This window comes from Nerophis ophidion, linkage group LG06, assembly GCF_033978795.1.
Source record: "Nerophis ophidion isolate RoL-2023_Sa linkage group LG06, RoL_Noph_v1.0, whole genome shotgun sequence".
Classification (NCBI taxonomy): domain Eukaryota; kingdom Metazoa; phylum Chordata; class Actinopteri; order Syngnathiformes; family Syngnathidae; genus Nerophis; species Nerophis ophidion.
In genome coordinates, this window is record NC_084616.1 from 42,458,371 (window position 1) to 42,480,118 (window position 21,748).

Below are 21,748 nucleotides of genomic sequence, written 5' to 3' on the forward strand. Positions count from 1 at the left end.
AACATATGAATAAATAATAATTTTTTTAATGTATTGTCCTATATTTTTACACGGTCGTACCTCACTTTACGAGATTATGTGGCTCTGTGACGGAGCTCTTTACTTAAAACACTTGTATCTCAAATTAACGTATCGCATTGAAATGAAATTGGTGTTTGGACCCCGTAAAACAGCACAATTTCAACATGCCTTTTAAAAATAAAAACAGACTTCCAGATAAGAAACATTGTATGAAAACATGACAACAATTAACAACTACAGTAGTTTTATAAAGTAATGTCTTAGCAACGTACAGTATTTTCCTTAGTATTTATATTTGTAGCTGTCACCTCTGGGAGTGGTTTTGTACGATATCTTCCATGTCAAATACCCCATCTGCATCTTTTGTATATTTTCACAGATTAATTGTCTGTTGTTGAGACATTACTTTAAAATTATTGGCTGGCGTCAGACTCGTGCTTCAGTATGGTGCAGACGAGCAGTGATACGCTAAAATTGCTTCGCCAGGTTGATGACACATTCGGTCATGTTTTTGGTGATTTTTTTATATCATATCATACTTGCCAACCTTGAGACCTCTGATTTTGGGGGGTATTTCATATATACTGTATATATATATATATAAGAAATACTTGACTTTCTGTGAATTCTAGCTATATATATAAGAAAAATACTTGAATTTCAATGTTCATTTATTTACACATACACACACACATAACACTCATCTACTCATTGTTGAGTTAAGGATTGAATTGTCCATCCTTGTTCTATTCTCTGTCACTATTTTTCTAACCATGCTGAACACAAGGGCTGCGAATCTTTGGGTGTCCCACGATTCGATTCAATATCGATTCTTGGGGTCACGTTTGGATTAAAAATCAATTTTTTTTGTTTTCAATTCAACACGATCCTCGATTCAAAAACGATTTTTTTCCCGATTTAAAAGGATTCTCTAAACATTCAATACATAGGATTTCAGCAGGATCTACCCCAGTCTGCTGACATGCAAGCAGAGTAGTAGATTTTTGTAAAAAGCTTTTATAATTGAAACGGACAATGTTTTATCAACTGATTGCCATAATGTAAATTTGTTTTAACTATTAAACGAACCAAAAATATGACTTATTTTATCTTTGTGAAAATATTGGACACAGTGTGTTGTCAAGCTTATGAGATGTGATGTTCTTTTTTTAATTTTTATAAATGTCTAATGATAATTGTTAATGAGGGATTTTTAATCACTGCTATGCTGAAATTATAACTAGTATTGATACTGTTGTTGATAATAATCATTTTTGTTTCACTACTTTTGGTTTGTTCTGTGTCGTGTTTGTGTCTCCTCTCAACTGTTTTGTTTATTGCAGTTCTGAGTGTTGCTGGGTCAGGTTTGGTTTTGGAATTGAATTGCATTGTTATGGTATTCCTGTGTATTGTTTTGTTGGATTGCTGAAATAAATAAATAAATACATGAATACAAAAATTAAAAAAAATTAAAAAATCGATTTTTTAAAAATGAGAATCGATTCTGAATTGCACAACGTGAGAATCACGATTCAAATTCAAATCGATTTTTTCCCACACCCCTACTGAACACCCTCTCTGATGATTCATTGCTGTGTGGCACGCACAAAAGTGCTTTCATCAAATGCACTAGGGTGAGGAATCTTCCATCTCTCCCTAGCATGGCCCAAAACCGGTCAATATTTGCTTCCTGAGGAAGCTCTTCACTGCCAAACACTTGGTAGTCCACTACTTCTTCTCGGAGACTATCCAGGTCCAATCATAGCTGCGGCTCGGAATTTACAAGCGTATTTCTTCATCTTACTCGTCGTCATCGTCGACGTCGCCATGGCTGTATCTTCCTCGTTCTTCTGCTTCGTCTCCTTGTTGTGTGCGCAGTTGTGCACTGCACTCTAAAAAAACCGTAGATTTTATTGTCACAAATCAATGTAGAGTAAATGGCAGTATTGTCCTGTTTAAGAGTGTCACAACATTGCTGATTACGGCAGACAAACTGCTTTAGGGCAGACGAAAACGTGACTGCTGTTGTTGTGTGTTGTTACCGCGCTGGGAGGACGTTAATGAAACTGCCTAACAATAAACCCACATAAGTAACCAAGAACTCACACTCGATCATTCTACAGTTATAACGTCATTGGGCAGGCACGCTGTTTATATTGTGGGAAAGCCGACATGAAAACAGGCTGTCGACACGTCACTCAGGTCCGCATGGCGCTGGAGGGGGCGTGGCCTCCAGCTCCGCCTTAATTTCGGGAGAAAATTTGTCCCGGGAGGTTTTCGGGAGAGGCGCTGAATTTCGTGAGTCTCCCGGAAAATCCGGGAGGGTTGGCAAGTATGCATTATATCCTTTTTTTTATATATATCATTCCCTTCTACTCGGCATGGTCCAACAATTAGCCCAGAGACGGCTCTTATCTCAAAACACTCTTAAGTTGGGGCACTCTTAAGTTGAGGTACCACTCTAAGGTATTTTGTTCAAGCAGCTGTATGTACAAAACCCAAAACCAGTGAAGTTGGCACGTTATGTAATTCGTAAATAAAAACAGAACACAATTATTTGCATATCTTTTTCAACTTATATTCATTTTAATAGACTTCAAATACAATATATTTAATGTTCAAACTGGGAAACTTCCATTTTTGGGGGGAAATAATCATTCCGGTGAAGCCGGTGGTGTTTCTGGGTGTTGTTGATAAATGGCTTTCGCTTTGCATAGTAGAGTTTTAATTTCCACTTACAGATGTAGCGACAAACTGTAGTTACTGAAAGTGGTTTTCTGAACAGTTCCTGAGCCCGTGTGGTGATATCCTTTACACACTGATGTCGGTTGTTGATGCAGTACTGCCTGAGGGATCCAAGGTCACAGGCATTCAATGTCACGGGCAGTGATTTTTCCAGATTCTTTGAACCTTTTGATGATATTAAAGACCTTACATGGGGAAATCCTTAAATTACTTGCAATAGCTTGATGACAAATGTTGTTCTTAAACGGTACGACAATTTGCTCTCGCATTTGTTCACAAAGTGGTGACTCTCGCCCTATCCTTGTTTGTGAATGACTGAGCATTTCATGGAAGCTTCTTTTATACCCAATCCTGCCACCCACCTGTTCCCAGTTAGCCTGGTCACCTGTGGGATTTTCCAATTAAGTGTTTGATGAGCATTCCTCAACTTTCTCTGTCTTTTTTGCTACTTGTGCCAGCTTTTTTGAACCATGTTGCAGGCATCAAATTCCAAATAAGCTGACATTTGCAAAAAAAAACATTGTTTTCCAGCGCAGTGTTTCTTAAAAACCGGGGCGCCAAAAAATTACCGTTTCTCAGCAGTGGTCCGTACTCAGTTGTAATACATTTTTCCACCACCTGTGGCAGTGATTAAAATATCAAACAAACAGAAGAAGTATGGCGTTTTAAGTCTTGGAGAAGTTTCTCAAACGCAAAGTTTAAGACTTACAGTAAGTGGCAAAGTTGTATTTTAATATGCACTTTAATTTTGTTGAAGGTTTATATAAGAAATATACATCATTATTTATTTATAATGTATTTATTTTAATCTACGTTAATCATTTTTTCTTCAATCTTTTCTTTTGCAGTATATTTAATTAGTCTTTACTTTTGTAATCAGCCTGACCTAAGCCTTGATAATAATCTTTGTGAAGTAACTTGTTGTTTAATATCTTTTGACAAGGTTTATCCTGTTCAACTAAGTAGGTTGGATATAATTATTTGATACGATTATAAACAAGTGTAATATTACTAATGTTAATACAGTGTATGAGTGGGCCACGGGCCCTTCTGTAGTGGGAAAAGGTTAAGAACCCTTGCTATAATGAATTACAAACAGGGCTCATCCTGATTCGTTGCATTTTAAACCTGCAAAATAACACCAAGCTATAACACGTATGGTTAACGCAATAATTGACGCCCAGTGGGTTATAAATAAGCACAAAAAGTCTCCTAATTTTCAAAGAAAACATACTGCTAAGACGTTGGCATCGACTCCAGCTAAATCCCTGCTTCATCTCTAAAGCTTTAACAATCACAGATAATCCCGCACTGAGACAGCCATCTGAAGGAAGTATGCAAAAGGAGATATAAAGGGAACTGTGTCACCGGGTCATTGTCTGTTAATACCCAGCAACCCTGGCAGGTGACTCACCTTGGAGGCGTCCCCTCCGAGAAAGGAGAGCATGGCCAGGGCGTGAGCCACCAGGGCGATCTGGGCCGGTTCTCTTCTGGAGTCGTCTTGCTCGAAGTCCAAAATGGTTGTCAGCATCTTGTCCACCTCCACTCGCTGCCCTTTATCTGGTGCAGAGATATACACGTTAATGTCATCTGTCGTGGTGTTTGTCATTCATTTTTGTGTACGTGACTTTTAGTTTTGGTGAGTTTGAACGCAACACTTTTGGGAATCCCTGCTCAAGTGTGAAGCATCCGTGGGCAAATTGCACGGCAGCTAACAGGCTTAGCGTCAAATGTAGGGCAGCAGCTGCGATGGCGGCGAGTACTGCGGACGTTGCATAGCCAAAGATGCGTCAGCAGTGGTCTCTGAGCACGCGGGACGTAAATCTGAAGCCTTAGCCTTCCGGTTGCACAGCAAGACCGCTCAGCTACATTTAGCCGCCGTTGACCTTATTTTTTAGTGATGTCAATAATGCAGTTAACGCACCAGGACTTTTGTAATGGTGATGTCATATGCCGATTGTGAGGAAATAGAGGTGTGTATGGGTCATATCTGAATGCAATTCACAACAATATTGCACATCTTAGATGTAAGATGTAAACAATACGTATATCATATTCTATACAGAGCAGTGACTTTTAATGTTTGAAAATAAACAATGTTAAAAGTATTGTTTTGTGAGTACAATGGTATTTCGACTAAAGAGCGCCAAGTGTCAATCAAAAATTGGTGTTACCAGCATCCCCCGTCATTAGTTGGCGTAGCAAATGTCCCATTGAACTAGTGTTGTCCTAAAACCAGTTTTTTGGTACCGGCACCAAAATTATTTTGATACGTTTTGTACTTTTAGATACTTTTTTAAATAACGGACCACAAAAAATTGGATTATAGGCTTTATTTTAACAAACAGTACATTAAACATGTTTCTTATTGCAAGTTTGTCCTTAAATAAAATAGTGAACATACAAGACAACTTGTCTTTTAGTAGTAAGTAAACAAACAAAGGCTCCTAATTTAGTCTGCTGACATATGCAGTAGCATATTGTGTCATTTCTCATTGTCTTATTTCGTCAAAATTATGAGGTACTTGTGGTAGAAAATTATATATTAATCTACTTGTCCATTTACTGTGGGCGGGACTCTCGCTGCTGTGTTGGATCTGCTTTGGACTGGACTCTCGCGGCTGTGTTGGATCTACTATGGATTGAACTTTCACAGTATCATGTTAGACCCGCTCGACATCCATTACTTTCGTCCTCTCCAAGGTTCTCATAGTAATCATTGTCACCGACATCCCACTGGGTGTGAGTTTTCCTTGCCCTTATGTGGGCCTACCGAGGATGTCGTAGTGGTTTGTGTTGTGGTTTGTGCAGCCCTTTGAAACACTAGAGATTTAGGGCTATATAAGTAAACATTGATTGATTGATTGATAATATCTGCTTACTTTCCCTTTTAACATATTCTTTCTACACTTCTGTTAAAATGTAATAATCACTTATTCTTCTGTTGTTTGGATGCTTTACCATAGTTTTGGATTATACCACAAACTTAGACATCAATCCGATACCAAGTGGTACCAAGTAGTTACAGGATCATGCATTGGTCGGAGAACTCTATGAATAACACAAGAAAAGGACTCAGATTTCCCTCGCCCGGACGCGGGTCACCGGAGCCCCCCTCTGCAGCCAGGCCCGGAGTTGGGGCACAATGGCGAGCGCCTGGTGGCCGGGCCATGGGGCCCAGCCGGGCTCAGCCCGAAGAGGCAACATGGGTCCCCCCTTCCAATGGGCTCACCACCCATAGCAGGGGCCATAGAGGCTGGGTGCAGTGTGAGCTGGGCGGCAGCCGAAGGCAGGGCACTTGGCGGTCCAATCCTCGGCTACATAAGCTAGCTCTTGGGATGTGGAACGTCACCTCACTGGGGGGGAAGGAACCTGAGCTAATGCGCGAGGTATAAAAGTTCCGGCTGGATATAGTCGGACTCACCTCGACGCACAGCAAGGGCTCTGGAACCACTTTTCTCAAGAGGGACTGGACTCTCTTCCACTCTGGCAGTGAGAGGCGACGAGCTGGAGTAGCAATTTTTTTTTCCCCCCGGCTCAAAGCCTGTACGATGGAGTTCAACCCAGTGGACGAGAGGGTAACCTCCCCCCGCCTTCGGATGGAGGGACGGGTCATGGCTGTTGTTTGTGCTTACGCACCAAACGGCAGTTCAGAGTACCCACCCTTTTTGGATACACTTGAGGGAGTACTGGAAAGTTCTCCCCCGGGTGATTCCCTTATCCTAATGGAGGACTTCAACGCTCATGTTGGTTAACGACAGTGAAACCTGGAGAGGCGTGATTGGGGAAAATGGCCACCCGGATCTGAACCCGAGTGGTGTTTTGTTATTGGACTTTTGTGCTCATTACAGACTGTCCATAACAAACACCATGTTCAAACATAAGGGTGTCCATATGTGCACTTGGCACCAGGACACCCTAAGCCGCAGTTCCATGATCGACTTTGTGTTGTGTCATCGGAATTGCGGCCTCATGTTTTGGACACTCGGGTGAAGAGAGGCTCCTCTCTGAGCTGCTACCTTACCGTGGTAGAGGAGTTTGCGTGTCCCCATGATCCTAGGAACTATGTTGTCTGGGGGATTTCATGCCCCCTGGTAGGGTCTCCCAAGACAAACAGGTTCTAGGTGAGTGATCAGACAAAGAGCAGCTCAAAGACTTCTATGGAATTACAACAAAATGAACTCAGATTTCCCTCGCCCGGACGCGGGTCACCGGGGCCCCGCTCTGGAGCCAGGCCCGGAGTTGGGGCACGATGGCGAGCGCCTGGTGGCCGGGCCTGTCCCCATGGGGCCCGGCCGGGCACAGCCCGAAGAGGCAACGTGGGCCATCCCTCCAATAGGCTCACCACTCATAGGAGGGGCCATAGAGGTCAGGTGCATTGTGAGCTGGGCAACAGCCGAAGGCAGGGCACTTGGCGGTCCGATCCTCGGCTACAGAAGCTAGCTCTTGGGACGTGGAACATCACCTCACTGGGGGGGAAAGAGCCTGAGCTAGTCCGCGAGGTAGAGAAGTTCCGGCTGGATATAGTCGGACTCACCTCGACGCACAGCAAGGGCTCTGGAACCAGTTCTCTTGAGAGGGACTGGACCCTCTTCCACTCTGGCGTTGCCGGCAGTGAGAGGCGACGGTCTGGGGTGGCAATTCTCGTTGCCCCCCGGCTCAAAGCCTGCACGTTTGAGTTCAACCCAGTGGACGAGAGGGTAGCTTCCCTTCGCCTCCGGGTGGGGGGATGGGTCCTGACTGTTGTTTGTGCTTACGCACCAAACAGTAGTTCAGAATACCCACCCTTTTTGGGAACGCTCGAGGGAGTACTGGAAAGTGCTCCCCCGGGTGATTCCCTTGTCCTACTAGGGGACTTCAACGCTCATGTTGGCAACGACAGTGAAACCTGGAGAGGCCTGATTGGGAAGAATGGTCGCCCGGATCTAAACCCAAGTGGTGTTTTGTTATTGGACTTTTGTGCTCGTCACGGATTGTCCATAACGAACACCATGTTCAAACATAAGGGTGTCCATATGTGCACTTGGCACCAGGACACCCTAGGCCGCAGTTCCATGATCAACTTTGTAGTTGTGTCATCGGATTTGCGGCCTTATGTTTTGGACACTCGGGTGAAGAGAGGGGCGGAGCTTTCTACCGATCACCACCTGGTGGTGAGTTGGCTGCGATGGTGGGGGAGGATGCCGGACAGACCTGGCAGGCCCAAACACATTGTGAGGGTCTGTTGGGAACGTCTGGCAGAGTCTCCTGTCAGAGAGAGTTTCAATTCACACCTCCGGGAGAACTTTGAACATGTCACGAGGGAGGTGCGGGACATTGAGTCCGTGGACCATGTTCCGAACCTCTATTGTCGAGGCGGCTGATTGGAGCTGTGGCCGCAAGGTTGTTGGTGCCTGTCGTGGCGGTAATCCCAGAACCCGTTGGTGGACACCAGCAGTGAGGGATGCCGTCAAGCTGAGGAAGGAGTCCTATCGGGTTCTTTTGGCTCATAGGACTCGGAGGCAGTGGACGGGTACCGACGGGCCAAGCGGTGTGCAGCTTTAGCGGTCGCGGAGGCAAAAACTCGGACATGGGAAGAGTTCGGGGAAGCCATGGAAAACGACTTCCGGACGGCTTCGAAGTGATTCTGGACTACCATACGCCGCCTCAGGAAGGGGAAGCAGTGCACTATCAACACCGTGTATGGTGTGGATGGTGTTCTGCTGACTTCGACTGCGGATGTTGTGGATCGGTGGAAGGAATACTTCGAAGACCTCCTCAATCCCACCAACACGTCTTCCTATGAGGAAGCAGTGCCTGGGGAATCTGTGGTGGGCTCTCCTATTTCTGGGGCTGAGGTTGTTGAGGGAGTTAAAAAGCTCCTCGGTGGCAAGGCCCCGGGGGTGGATGAGACCCGCCCGGAGTTCCTTAAGGCTCTGGATGCTGTGGGGCTGTCTTGGTTAACAAGACTCTGCAGCATTGCATGGACATCCGAGGCGGTGCCTCTGGATTGGCAGACCGGGGTGGTGGTCCCTCTTTTTAAGAAGGGGGACCGGATGGTGTGTTCCAACTATCGTGGGATCACACTCCTCAGTCTTCCCGGTAAGGTCTATTCAGGTGCACTGGATAGTCGAACCTCGGATTCAGGAGGAACAGTGTGGTTTTCGTCCTGGTCGTGGAGCTGTGGACCGGCTCTATACTCTCGGCAGGGTCCTTGAGGGTGCATGGGAGTTTGCCCAACCAGTCTACATGTGTTTTGTGGACTTGGAGAAGGCATTCGACCGTGTCCCCCGGGAAGTCCTGTGGGGAGTGCTCAGAGAGTATGGGGTATCAGACTGTCTGATTGTGGCGGGGGCTTCACGGTGGCGGAGGGGTTAGTGCATCCAGGCTCGGGATCTTTCTGTGTGGAGTTTGCATGTTCTCCCCGTGAATGCGTGGGTTCCCTCCGGGTACTCCGGCTTCCTCCCACTTCCAAAGACATGCACCTGGGGATAGGCTGATTGGCAACATTAAATTGGCCCTAGTGTGTGAAAGTGAGTATGAACGTTGTCTGTCTATCTGTGTTGGCCCTGTGATGAGGTGGCGACTTGTCCAGGGTGTACCCCGCCTTCCGCCCGATTGTAGCTGAGATAGGCGCCAACGCCCCCTGCGACCCTAAAAGGGAATAAGCGGTAGAAATATGGATGGATGGATGGATGATTGTGGCGGTTCACTCCCTGTACGATCAGCGTCAGAGCTTGGTCCGCATTGCCGGCAGTAAGTCGGACACGTTTCCAGTGAGGGTTGGTCTCCGCCAAGGCTGCCCTTTGTCACCGATTGTGTTTATAACTTTTATGGACAGAATTTCTAGGCGCAGTCAAGGCGTTGAGGGGTTCCGGTTTGGTGGCCGCGGGATTAGGTCCCTGCTTTTTGCAGATGATGTGGTCCTGATGGTTTCATCTGGCCGGGATCTTCAACTCTCACTGGATCGGTTCGCAGCCGAGTGTGAAGCGACCGGAATGAGAATCAGCACCTCCAAGTCCGAGTCCTTGGTTCTCACCCAGAAAAGGGTGGAATGCCATCTCCGGGTTGGGGAGGAGACCCTGCCCCAAGTGGAGGAGTTTAAGTACCTCGGAGTCTTGTTCACGAGTGAGGGAAGAGTGGATCGTGAGATCGACAGGCAGATCGGTGCAGCGTCTTCAGTAATGCGGACGTTGTATCGATCTGTAGTGGTGAAGAAGGAGCTGAGCTGGAAGGCAAAGCTCTCAATTTACCGGTCGATCTCTGTTCCCATCCTCACCTATGGTCATGAGCTTTGGGTCATGACCGAAAGGACAAGATACCGGGTACAAGCGGCCGAAATGAGTTTCTTCCGCCGGGTGGCGGGGCTCTCTCTTAGAGATAGGGTGAGAAGCTCTGCCATCCGGGAGGAGCTCAACGTAAAGCCGCTGCTCCTCCACATCGAGAGGAGCCAGATGAAGTGGTTCGGGCATCGGGTCAGGATGCCACCCGAACGCCTCCCTAGGGAGGTGTTTAGGGCACGTCCAACCGGTAGGAGGCCACGGGGAAGACCCAGGACAAGTTGGGAAGACTATGTCTCCCGGCTGGCCTGGGAACGCCTCGGGATCCCCCGGGAAGAGCTGGACAAAGTGGCTGGGGAGAAAAATTCTTAGCTTCCCTGCTTGGGCTGCTGCCTTTGCACCCCGACCTCGGATAAGCGGAAGAAGATGGATGGATGGATGGCATTGGTCATGTTCAATGTCCTCATGTGTCCAGGGACATATTTCCTGAGTTTATAAACATAATATACAAACTGTACATTAATAAGAAACAAAAGAAGATTTTGTGTGTACTTTTTAGAGGCGGTATAGAATATGATTCATTAGTATCGTGGTACTATACTAATACCGGTATACCGTACAATCCTACATTGAATCCTGTAAGATCCGACCAAAAGATCTGGTCTTAGTCCTTAGCTTATAGGTAAGGCTCAACATAACGTTGCGTGGAAAGAGAGTGTGAAGGACAGTGCTGAGAAGATGAAGGGGATGATATTCATTGAATAAAGAAAAAAATAATCATCAAAAACAACTTGGCAAAGCAATTTCTGAAGCAGGATGAGTCTAATATCAGCAAAGAATGATTAAATAATACCGAAACGGCGGATATTTATTAATTAAAATATGGAGAAAATGCTGATGGTGTATTTGACGCATAAGCAGCTGGAAAGATATATCTTAGAAGTCCACTCTCCAAGATCAATACTGTACATTGCTATCATTTACTTCATCAATCTACTGTGTTTGTTAGGAATGCATTCTATTGTATTGTTTTATACAATAGTTTGTATTTAAAAAAGTGTTCCTCTTTTTAAAAAGCATGTGACATGATAAAATGGTGTTTTCCAGGGGGTAAGCATTGATTGAATTGATTTGATTTGAAATTCAAGTGTTTTGAGTTAAAAGCTCTGTCAGAGATCCAATCCATCCATCCATCCATCTTCTTCTGCTTATCCGAGGTCGGGTCGCGGTGGAAACAGCCTAAGCAGGGAAGCCCAGACTTCCCTCTCCCCAGCCACTTCGTCTAGCTCTTCCCGGGGGATCCCGAGGCGTTCCCAGGCCAGCCGGGAGACATAGTCTTCCCAACGTGTCCTGGGTCTTCCCCGTGGCCTCCTACCGGTTGGACGTGCCCTAAACACCTCCTTAGGGCGGCGTTCGGGTGGCATCCTGACCAAATGCCCGAACCACCTCATCTGGCTCCTCTCGATGTGAAGGAGCAGCGGCTTTACTTTGAGTTCCTCCCGGATGGCAGAGCTTCTCACCCTATCTCTAAGGGAGAGCCCCGCCACACGGCGGAGGAAACTCATTTCGGCCGCTTGCACCCGTGATCTTATCCTTTCGGTCATGACCCAAAGCTCCTGACCATAGGTGAGGATGGGAACGTAGATCGACCAGTAAATTGAGAGCTTTGCCTTCCGGCTCAGCTCCTTCTTCACCACAACGGTTCGGTACAACGTCCGCATTACTGAAGACGCCGCACAGATCCGCCTGTCGATCTCACGATCCACTCTTCCCCCACTCGCGAACAAGACTCCTAGGTACTTGAACTCCTCCACTTGGGGCAGGGTCTCCTCCCCAACCCGGAGATGGCATTCCACCCTTTTCCGGGCGAGAACCATGGACTCGGACTTGGAGGTGCTGATTCTCATTCCGGTCGCTTCACACTCGGCTGCGAACCGATCCAGTGAGAGCTGAAGATCCCGGTCATCTGCAAAAAGCAGAGACCTAATCCTGCGGTCACCAAACCGGAACCCCTCAACGCCTTGACTGCGCCTAGAAATTCTGTCCATAAAAGTTATTAACAGAAACGGTGACAAAGGACAGCCTTGGCGGAGTCCAACACTCACTGGAAATGTGTTCGACTTACTGCCGGCAATGCGGACCAAGCTCTGGCACTGATCGTACAATAAGACAGTCCGATACCCCATACTTTCTGAGCACTCCCCACAGGACTTCCCGAGGAACACGGTCGAATGCCTTCTCCAAGTCCACGAAGCACATGTAGACTGGTTGGGCAAACTCCCATGCACCCTCAAGAACCCTGCGGAGAGTATAGAGCTGGTCCACAGTTCCACGACCAGGACGAAAACCACACTGTTCCTCCTGAATCCAAGGTTCGACTATCCGGCGTAGCCTCCTCTCCAGTACACCTGAATAAACCTTACCGGGAAGGCCGAGGAGTGTGATCCTACGATAGTTGGAACACACCCTCCGGTCCCCCTTCTTAAAAAGAGGAACCACCACCCCGGTCTGCCAATCCAGAGGTACCGCCCCCGATGTCCACGCGATGCTGCAGAGTCTTGTCAACCAAGAGATCCCCACAGCATCCAGAGCCTTAAGGAACTCCGGGCGGACCTCATCCACCCCTGGGGCCTTGCCACCGAGGAGCTTTTTAACTACCTCAGCGACCTCAGCCCCAGAAATAGGAGAGTCCACCACAGATTCCCCAGGCACTGCTTCCTCATAGGAAGACGTGTTGGTGGGATTGAGGTTTTTGAAGTATTCCTTCCACCTATCCACAACACCTGCAGTCGAGGTCAGCAGAACACCATCCGCACCATACACGGTGTTGATAGTGCACTGCTTCCCCTTCCTGAGGCGGCGGACGGTGGTCCAGAATCGCTTCGAAGCCGTCCGGAAGTCGTTTTCCATCGCTTACCCGAACTCCTCCCATGTCCGAGTTTTTGCCTCAGCGACCGCTGAAGCTGCACACCGCTTGGCCTGTCGGTACCTGTCCACTGCCTCCGTACTCCTATGAGCCAAAGGGACCCGATAGGACTCCTTCTTCAGCTTGACGGCATCCCTCACCGCTGGTGTGCACCAAGGGGTTTTAGGATTGCCGCCCCGACAAGCACCAACTACCTTGCGGCCACAGCTCCGATCAGCCGCCTCGACAATAGAGGTGCGGAACATGGTCCACTCGGACTCAATGTCCAGCACCTCCCTCGTGACATGTTCAAAGTTCTTCTGGAGGTGGGAATTGAAACTTTCTCTGACAGGAGACTCTGCCAGATGTTCCCAGCAGACCCTCACAATGCGTTTGGGCCTCCCAGGTCTGTCCGGCATCCTCACCCACCATCGCAGCCAACTCACCACCGGGTGGTGATCGGTAGAAAGCTCCGCCCCTCTCTTCACCCGAATGTCCAAAACATAAGGCCGCAAATGCGATGACACAACTACAAAGTCGATCATGGAACTGCGGCCTAGGGTGTCTGGTGCCAAGTGCACATGTGGACACCCTTATGTTTGAACATGGTGTTTGTTATGGACAAACTGTGACAAGCACAAAAGTCCAATAACAAAACACCACTCGTGTTCAGATCCGGGCGGCCATTCTTCCCAATCACGCCTCTCCAGGTTTCACTGTCGTTGCCAACGTGAGCGTTGAAGTCCCCCAGTAGGACAAGGGAATCACCCGTGGGAGCACTTTCCAGTACTCCCTCGAGTGCTCCCAAAAAGGGTGGGTACTCTGAACTGCTGTTTGGTGCATAAGCACAAACAACAGTCAGGACCCGTCCCCCCACCCGAAGGCGGAGGGAGGCTACCCTTTCGTCCACCGGGTTAAACTCCAACGTGCAGGCTTTGAGCCGGGGGGCAACAAGAATTGCCACCCCAGCCCGTCGCCTCTCACTGCCGGCAACGCCAGAGTGGAAGAGGGTCCAGTCCCTCTCGAGAGAAGTGGTTCCAGAGCCCTTGCTGTGCGTCAAAGTGAGTCCGACTATATCCAGCCGGAACTTCTCAGCTTCGCGCACTAGCTCAGGCTCTTTCCCCCCCAGTGAGGTGACGTTCCACGTCCCAAGAGCTAGCTTCTGTAGCCGAGGATCGGACCGCCAAGTGCCCTGCCTTCGGCTGCCGCCCAGCTCACATTGTACCCGACCTCTATGGCCCCTGCTATGGGTGGTGAGCCCATTGGAGGGGTGACCCACGTTGCCTCTTCGGGCTGTGCCCGGCCGGGCCCCATGGGAACAGGCCCGGCCACCAGGCGCTCGCCATTGTGCCCCACCTCTGGCCCTGGCTCCAGAGGGAGGCCCCGGTGACCCACGTCCGGGCGACGGAAATCTGGGTCTATGTTTTTTCTTCTTCATAAAGGTCTTCGAACTGCTCTTTGTCTGATCCCTCACCTAGAACCTGTTTGCCTTGGGAGACCCTACCAGGGGGCATAAAGCCCCCGAACAACATAGCTCCTAGGATCATTGGGACACGCAAACTCCTCTACCACGATAAGGTGGCAGCTCAGAGAGGAGCAGAGATCCAATTAAGATCGTAAATTGAGGTTTAGTGTAGTGGGCGTGGCTTGCATTTTTCATCGCCATTTGGTGCAATTTGCCGACTCAGTCCTATAAATTCTGCCTACTTACAGGTGTGGCGCTACCAGGAAAATGATCTGATACAATTTTGTTCATCGACATTGCCATGTGAGATAACAGAATTCCACTGGGTACTTTTTGAACGATGATGCCATGGTAAGAGAAATCCACACACACAAAAAAAAACTTCATTTCGTAACTGTAGCACCACTATTTGTACGTATATGTAAACACTATTGTATTTAACAAGACATACCAAAGGAAGGCGCCAACATGCTTTGGTTCTTTTTTTTGTTTTGGATGTGCTCGCCGAGGAGTTTGCCGAGATGAGTGTGCCAGGTCTCTGCCACCTGAGGATGTTGTACATAATACAGATGAATCAAAGACATAAAACACATAGCTTCCGGTTTATTGATTACCTCTTTGTACAAGGAACGAACAACAGAGAGCTTTCCCTGTTTGGCAAATACTTTCGCCATGTGGAAGTAACCTCCACATGTCACGGTGCTTTCCAGGCCATACTCCTCGCTGGCAAAATATATCTAAAAACATAAGATGCATCTTAACAATCATAAACTACTTTATAGCGAACGCCAAAAAACAGTTGAACTCAGTGTGATGGAAGCATTCAATTGGTACTTTGTATCAGCTCCAGTGGCGCAATCGGTTAGCGCGCGGTACTTATAAGACAGTAACCTGCAGAGCAATGCCGAGGTTGTGAGTTCGAGCCTCACCTGGAGCATTTAACTTTATAAAACTTAACAATGATCAGCATTCAGGTGTAAATATCTTAAAGAAAAGGACCAAAATATTCTACTCTGAACAGTCAACTTCCAAGTATTTTGGTGTGGAGTTTCTATTTTTAACCCAGCCCGTTGATTTCCCCAGGTCCTCTGGTTTACTCTGCACCCACAAAACTTGTCTATTTCCATCCAAAAACTGGATGTCTGTCCCTCAGGAACGTGTTGAATGCAATTAGAAAATTCTTCTGTCTATTTGTATACTACAAGTGACAAAGTTGTTTTTCGTAAAGCTCTTCCTCACATTTTATGTAACTAAATGAGATAACCATGATAGTTTGTTTGTCTCTGCCAGGAAGTTATGTAATTGTTGCCATTGGTTTGTCAGTGAGTGAGTGAGTGAGTGAGTGAGTGAGTAGCAACATAACTCAAAATGTTATGGCAGGATTTCGAAAATACGTTTTTTGTTGTTTCCATATTATACCCTGTTCCTTTGTGGGAAGTGTGTTAAAGTTTGCATATTATAGACAATGTTGGCCTTGTTTTGTTTCTAAAGGCCCTTGCAAATTTTGTGAGTTGCTAGGTGCGGTTTTTAGGGCCCGAGCAGTGGAGTAAACCTTGTAGGTGCGAGGCAGAGCACCGCAAGGGCCCTATTGATTTTGCTGTGTGTTTTCCTTTATACTTTTGGATGCCTTTTTGAGGCCCTCAACATGCACGAAAAGTCTTCATATTTTGCAGGTATGGTCCTGAAAATGAAATTTCAAAATTGTTTCTCTAGCACCTGTGTCAAAGTCAAGTAATGAATGAATGATCTATGGCCCCCGGGATGATATTTGATTAGTATTAGAACTGGGCCGCAGGCCACAGGCTACTGCTGTTTTGCACGCACAAATACTCTTATCAGTTTTGGCGAGAGAAATTATCCAAATGGCATCCCAGGGACCCCATCAAGTCATAAAAATGGGGTCACACCATAAATGTACCACTTTTTTCTATATTGTGTTTTGGAAAACGGTAGTCATAAACGTTACTTAATTCGTTAAAAAAAATAATACAAAAGAAAAACTATTCATGCAAATGAAAATGTAATTGGTTATAAACATTTATTCACTTTCTCCTTTCCTTTATTGGTCTAAACTTTATCGTTGCCGGTATCTTTTTCTATATTTTCATTGTAATATTTTCCGAATGTGTTTGTCCTATTTTCGGCCAAAGTAAGAAAAAGAAAACAATCTGAAGTCGTCTTATTTTTTTGTTTTGTTTTAATGCCAGGATTTTAATAGTCTGGTCCCTGTGTGCAAAGATTTTCCTTCATGCGGCCCCTGAGCTAAAATGAGTTCGACACCCCTGCTCTAACACTATCTTTGAAAGTTGAAAAAATTAGCCTCTCCTACTTAATTCATAAATCGACATGAAAAGCGCAGGAGACATCCTTTATGACGGGACGCACACACAAGTCTCAGGAACACATACTTGAAAACGAACAGGAAGTCGGCCATCTTGTTTTTTGTCATCTACTTTTCGGCAAAAAAAAGCGGTCCTACTTTTACGAACTCTTCCTACGGACATTGACCAAATGAGTCGAGGTTAAATTACAGATGTTACACCTAAAGGTGATGATAAATTGCGAACAGCATGTTCCTACGCCATAAGATGTGGGCGTGTTATGGCACCAAACTTTGCTGCGATGATTTTTGACCATTTCTCGGAGAAAAAAGGGGTGGAACTACTCCTCGGGACGTTGGTCAAATGAGTCGGGGTTCAAATTACAGATGCTACACGTAAATGTGATGATGAATTGCGAACACATTTTGCCTACGCTATAAGATGTGGGCGTGGCATGGCACCAAACATTGCTCCACAAATTTAGATCTTGATTTTATTTGATAGAAATGATGATGATGACACCCTGAAGTCCCCAATGGGTCAGTACCTGTTCCTACTTACTTGTAGTGGTTGGAGCCTAGCGGTGGAAATTGCCCTACGCCATCACCAATCTAACTGTCATTTCTGCACTTTAGTTGGTAAGAGACGGACACTAAACTGATAGGTGAGGATAAATTGCAAAAAAAAATTTTTTTTTTTATGTTTCTATTAAATCAACATAAAAAACACAACATACACTTACAGTTAGTGCACCAACCCCAAAAACCTCCCTCCCCCATTTACACTCATTCACACTCATTCACACAAAAGGGTTGTTTCTTTCTGTTATTAATATTCTGGTTCCTATAGTACAGTGGTTCTTAGCTTTGTTGGAGATACCCAACCCCACCATTTTCATATGCGCATTCACCGAACCCTTCTTTAGTGAAAAATAAAATGTTTTTTTTCAAATTCAAGACAAAGTTGTATGTTTTTGGTAACACTTTAGTATGGGGAACATATTATAAGTAACAAAGACTTAATTTAGAGTTATTTGGACACTAGGAGAACATTTTCTAAGTAATAAAGACTTAATTTAGAGTTATTTGGTTAGGGTTAGGGTCAGGGTTAGAGGGTTAGGGTTTTAATAAGGCCATGCCAAATAAGGCATTAATTAGTACCTTCTGACTAGTTAAGAGCCAATATGCTACTAATTCGCATGTTAATAAGCAAATAATTAATGGTGAATATGTTCCCTATACTAAAGTGTTACCATATTTTTTTTACTGGTGCACAAAATGAACCGTTCATGAACATCACCGTGTTCAAACAACAAAACTAAGACAGTGCATAAACTCAAAACAAATTACACACCGGCAAATCAATCAGCTGTTGCCGTATCCGTAATATGCCAACAGGGAGAAGTTTGTATTTCCACGAAGAGTTGAGTGTGTTTTGATCTCCGCCGAACCCCTGAGGTCGACTCACCGAACCCTGGTTAAGAACCACTGCTATAGGATGTATCAGACCTGGGCAAATTAAGGGCTGGGGGCCACATTAAGCTTTTCAATCTGGCCCGCCGGACATTCCCAAATAGTTTTTTTGAGATCTTTAAGATGGAAACTGTAGCTGCCATTATGATGTGCAGTGATGTTTTCTGATGACCGTAAGTCTTCAACTATACAAAGTATTTCAATGCTTGGAATCTGTGCTTATGGTTTATATACCAGTTACTATGGTAATCTAATTAGTTACTATAGTCATCTCATTAATTACTATGGTAATCTATGTCACAGCAGCTCAGACGAGGCACTAAAAGCAGTGTGGGAGGGAAGCATTTCCACAGATGCGCAAGGAGCTTTTCACAACAAAGTTCTAAAGCTTAGTGATATATCAGATGTATCAGATTGTAGGTGGGTTTATTTGGTACCCTTTGCTTTCATATTTCACTGTTTCTTGCATTTTTGTTGCGTTTCCCTTGATTGTAAATTATGTCGATCGAAAGAGGGTGTGACATTCATATGTTGTCAATATTCTGTGTTTTATCGTTCATAGAAAAATGTAAAATCCCATTACGTTTTTTTAAGGTGGTGTATCATAACGTGTTTAGCATTCAATCAGACATTATTGTGACGTGTTCTGTTAGTGTCCCTAAAAATAGATATGCCGTCCCCCCAGACACATTTTTTTCTCTAAATGTGGCCCCCGAGTCAAAATAATTGCCCAGGCCTGGTATAGATCAACACAATCTGCAAGGGCTACACACATGATTGTGCGTGCTGCTGGTCCACAAATAGTGATAGGTGAGGATAAATTGCAAAAAATGTTTTGCAAAGGATAGGATGTGGGTGTGACATGGCGCCAAATGTTGATAAATGATAAATGGGTTGTACTTGTATAGCGCTTTTCTACCTTCAAGGTACCCAAAGCGCTTTGACACTACTTCCACATTTACCCATTCAGACATATTCACACACTGATCCGATGGTTCGCAACAGAACACGAAACGTTAATAACTCGGTTTCCCAACTTCAGATCTAATTGCTACAAATAATTCTGTCAGTCTGTAATGGCTTTATTTCGTTTTAATTTATCCATCCATCCATCCATCCATCCATGTTCTACCCCTTATCCTTATTCAACTGTATTTTATTATATTAGGCCCAACAGAGGCGATTCAGAGCATTGCTAGGGTCATATTGAATTTGTTGCGTTTTTTCTTCTGTTTGGACGCCTTTTTGAGGCCATGAAAATGCACAAAAATTCCCCATATTTTGGAGGTGTGTCAGGTATGGTGAAAAATAGTATAATGTAGTGGTCAGGACATTTTTGGTGGTGGTTTAGGAATGGGGGCGAGGGTCCGTCCGATGCTGCTCACTGCTATAATTTACGATTGGGTTTGAACGTGCGGTTGCTTAATTGGGCTTCCTTTTCTGCCCCTACAGTGAAGCAAAACACAAGCTTGTCCTTTTCTGCACAACGTTTACTGGTTATCACGCTCCAAGTCAACTTGGCATACCCCCATACACACTCACGCAAACCAAGTCACATGTGCAACCACAAAAGAGCCCAGGCTACCGCTTATTCCATTTGGGGTCGGGGTGGCGCTGGTGCCTATCTCAGCTACAATCCGGCGAAGGGCAGATAGACAACATTCACACTCACATTGAAACACTAAGGCCAATTTAGTGTTGCCAATCAACCTATCCCCAGGTGCATATCTTTGGCGGTGGGAGGAAGCCGGAGTACCCGGAGGGAACCCACGCATTCACGGGGAGGACATGCAAACTCCACACAGAAAGATCCCGAACCCGGGATCGAACCCAGGACTGTTCAGGACCTTTGTAATGTGAGGCAGAAGCACTAACCCCTCTTCCACCGTGCTGCCTTTTATATATATATATATTATGGCTGTCAAAAATGGCGAGTTAACTCATGCGATTAATCATAAAAGATTATTGCATTTATCATGTATCAGGGGACGGCGTAGCCCAGATGGTAGGTGGCCATGCCAGCAACTTGAGGTTTACAGGTTCGATTCAAGCTTCCACCAATCTAGTCACACTTCACCCACTCTTCTCCCAGTGCCACTCACACTGGTGTATGAATGTGAATGAATGTTTAGTGGTGGTCAGAGGGGCCGTAGGCTGCCACGCTTTCTGTCAGTCTACCTTAGGGCAGTTGTGGCCACAAATGTAGAATGTGGAGTGAATTAATGGTGGATTGTCAGTTCTCTGTTCGGGGCTTTGAGTGTCAAGGAAAGCGCTATATAAATCTAATCCCTAATTATTTATAATGATGTACATACGCCAATAATCACACCATTTAGTTTGACTGCACAAACTCCTTACCTTAATCGCGGATGGTTACCCAAAAGACGTCGCGAGCTGTCAGTGATCAGGTCAATGCGTACGTCAGTGCAAGAATGAGTATGGAACATGTGCTCTCTGGGAAATTTCACTTCAAAATACACTCCGGTGGGATACAACTGATAAGACTGTCATCAAGTTTTGAGCAAATAAACAACATGCAATCAGGTAAAACATTTTAAAAAATGTTCCTGAAAGACATTCTGATTTTAAAAAATTGCATTTATGTCCAAGTATTGGGGTCTTTTCGAGGGAATTTAAATTCCTCAAACAAGTAATAACCTGTGATGAATCATGATTAATGCAAATTCAAAAGTGTAATTGGTCTGATTAGAAATATATTTTGTCAGCACTTTTGATTAACAATAGGACAAAAAAAAATTTTTGTCGAGTCGTTGCTTAATGAAATTTTAATTGCCCGACTGCCACCTTTATTCCTTTAATTGCAGCTAAATAACCCTAACAGTACTGGATACAAATTACATAAAATGATCTCCTTTTGCTCTTGAAGTCTGTTGATTTATATTTCATTGTGAATATATACTTTGAGTACTTAAGTAAAACCATTCCTTTCTCAGTAATGTATCTTAATGATGCAACAATAGATTTGACTATAGTATGTTTTAAAAATAACTACAAACTCTGAGTTTACTACTGATAACACATGCATACTTACATCGTTTGCAAAGTGAAAAAGAGCTGTTTGAAAATTTTCAGTTGCAGTGTGGAGGCAGCCCATGCTCCTGTGCAGCCGGTGGTGGACATCATTTCCACATTCAGGACTCTTCAGCACCGCCCATTCTGCTTGTGACAGAAGCTCCACCACCAGAGCCACATTACCCATGCCTAAACATAAATGTTCACACGTAGGTAAATGAGTGCATGGTACAATCAAAGGTTCGAGAGCTCCTTCTCACCCATGTTGGCATCAGCCAGCAACACATAAGCGGGCACCAGTTGGACCGTGTTGGGTCCGTACACGTCTACGGAACAGCGGAGACAGGCCTGGGCGGCGGGCACAGCCTCCTGATGCTTGCCCTCAGAGAGCTTGCTCTCTGCAACCAACCTGCAGATTTCAATCAGCTCTTTCTGCACAGGAGATCCAACACATTACACTGCAGTCATGTGCATGAGCAAGCATAGGGCAGACAGCTAATACAAATTTGCTATAAATATTTCAACAA

At 45.5% G+C, this 21,748-nt stretch overlaps 2 protein-coding genes and 1 non-coding gene across 4 annotated transcripts in view; 2 read left to right on the forward strand and 1 right to left on the reverse strand.

The window, feature by feature from the left end:
- Nucleotides 1–21,748, forward strand: part of rimkla (ribosomal modification protein rimK-like family member A) — a 79,465-nt gene that overhangs the window by 56,182 nt on the left and 1,535 nt on the right. The window lies entirely within an intron of this gene.
- zmynd12 (zinc finger, MYND-type containing 12) overlaps nt 1–21,748 on the reverse strand; it is a 40,783-nt gene that overhangs the window by 10,145 nt on the left and 8,890 nt on the right. Inside the window, exons 4-8 of the mRNA XM_061903811.1 lie at nt 21,482–21,653; nt 21,241–21,410; nt 15,010–15,132; nt 14,847–14,940; nt 4,181–4,326 (exon numbers count right to left, since the gene is read on the reverse strand). Coding sequence (XP_061759795.1) covers nt 4,181–4,326; nt 14,847–14,940; nt 15,010–15,132; nt 21,241–21,410; nt 21,482–21,653 — 705 coding nt within the window. The remainder of the gene's footprint in view (nt 1–4,180; nt 4,327–14,846; nt 14,941–15,009; nt 15,133–21,240; nt 21,411–21,481; nt 21,654–21,748) is intronic.
- On the forward strand, nt 15,239–15,332 carry trnai-uau (transfer RNA isoleucine (anticodon UAU)). Its single transcript has 2 exons — nt 15,239–15,276; nt 15,297–15,332. It is a non-coding gene; the product is annotated as a tRNA-Ile (tRNA).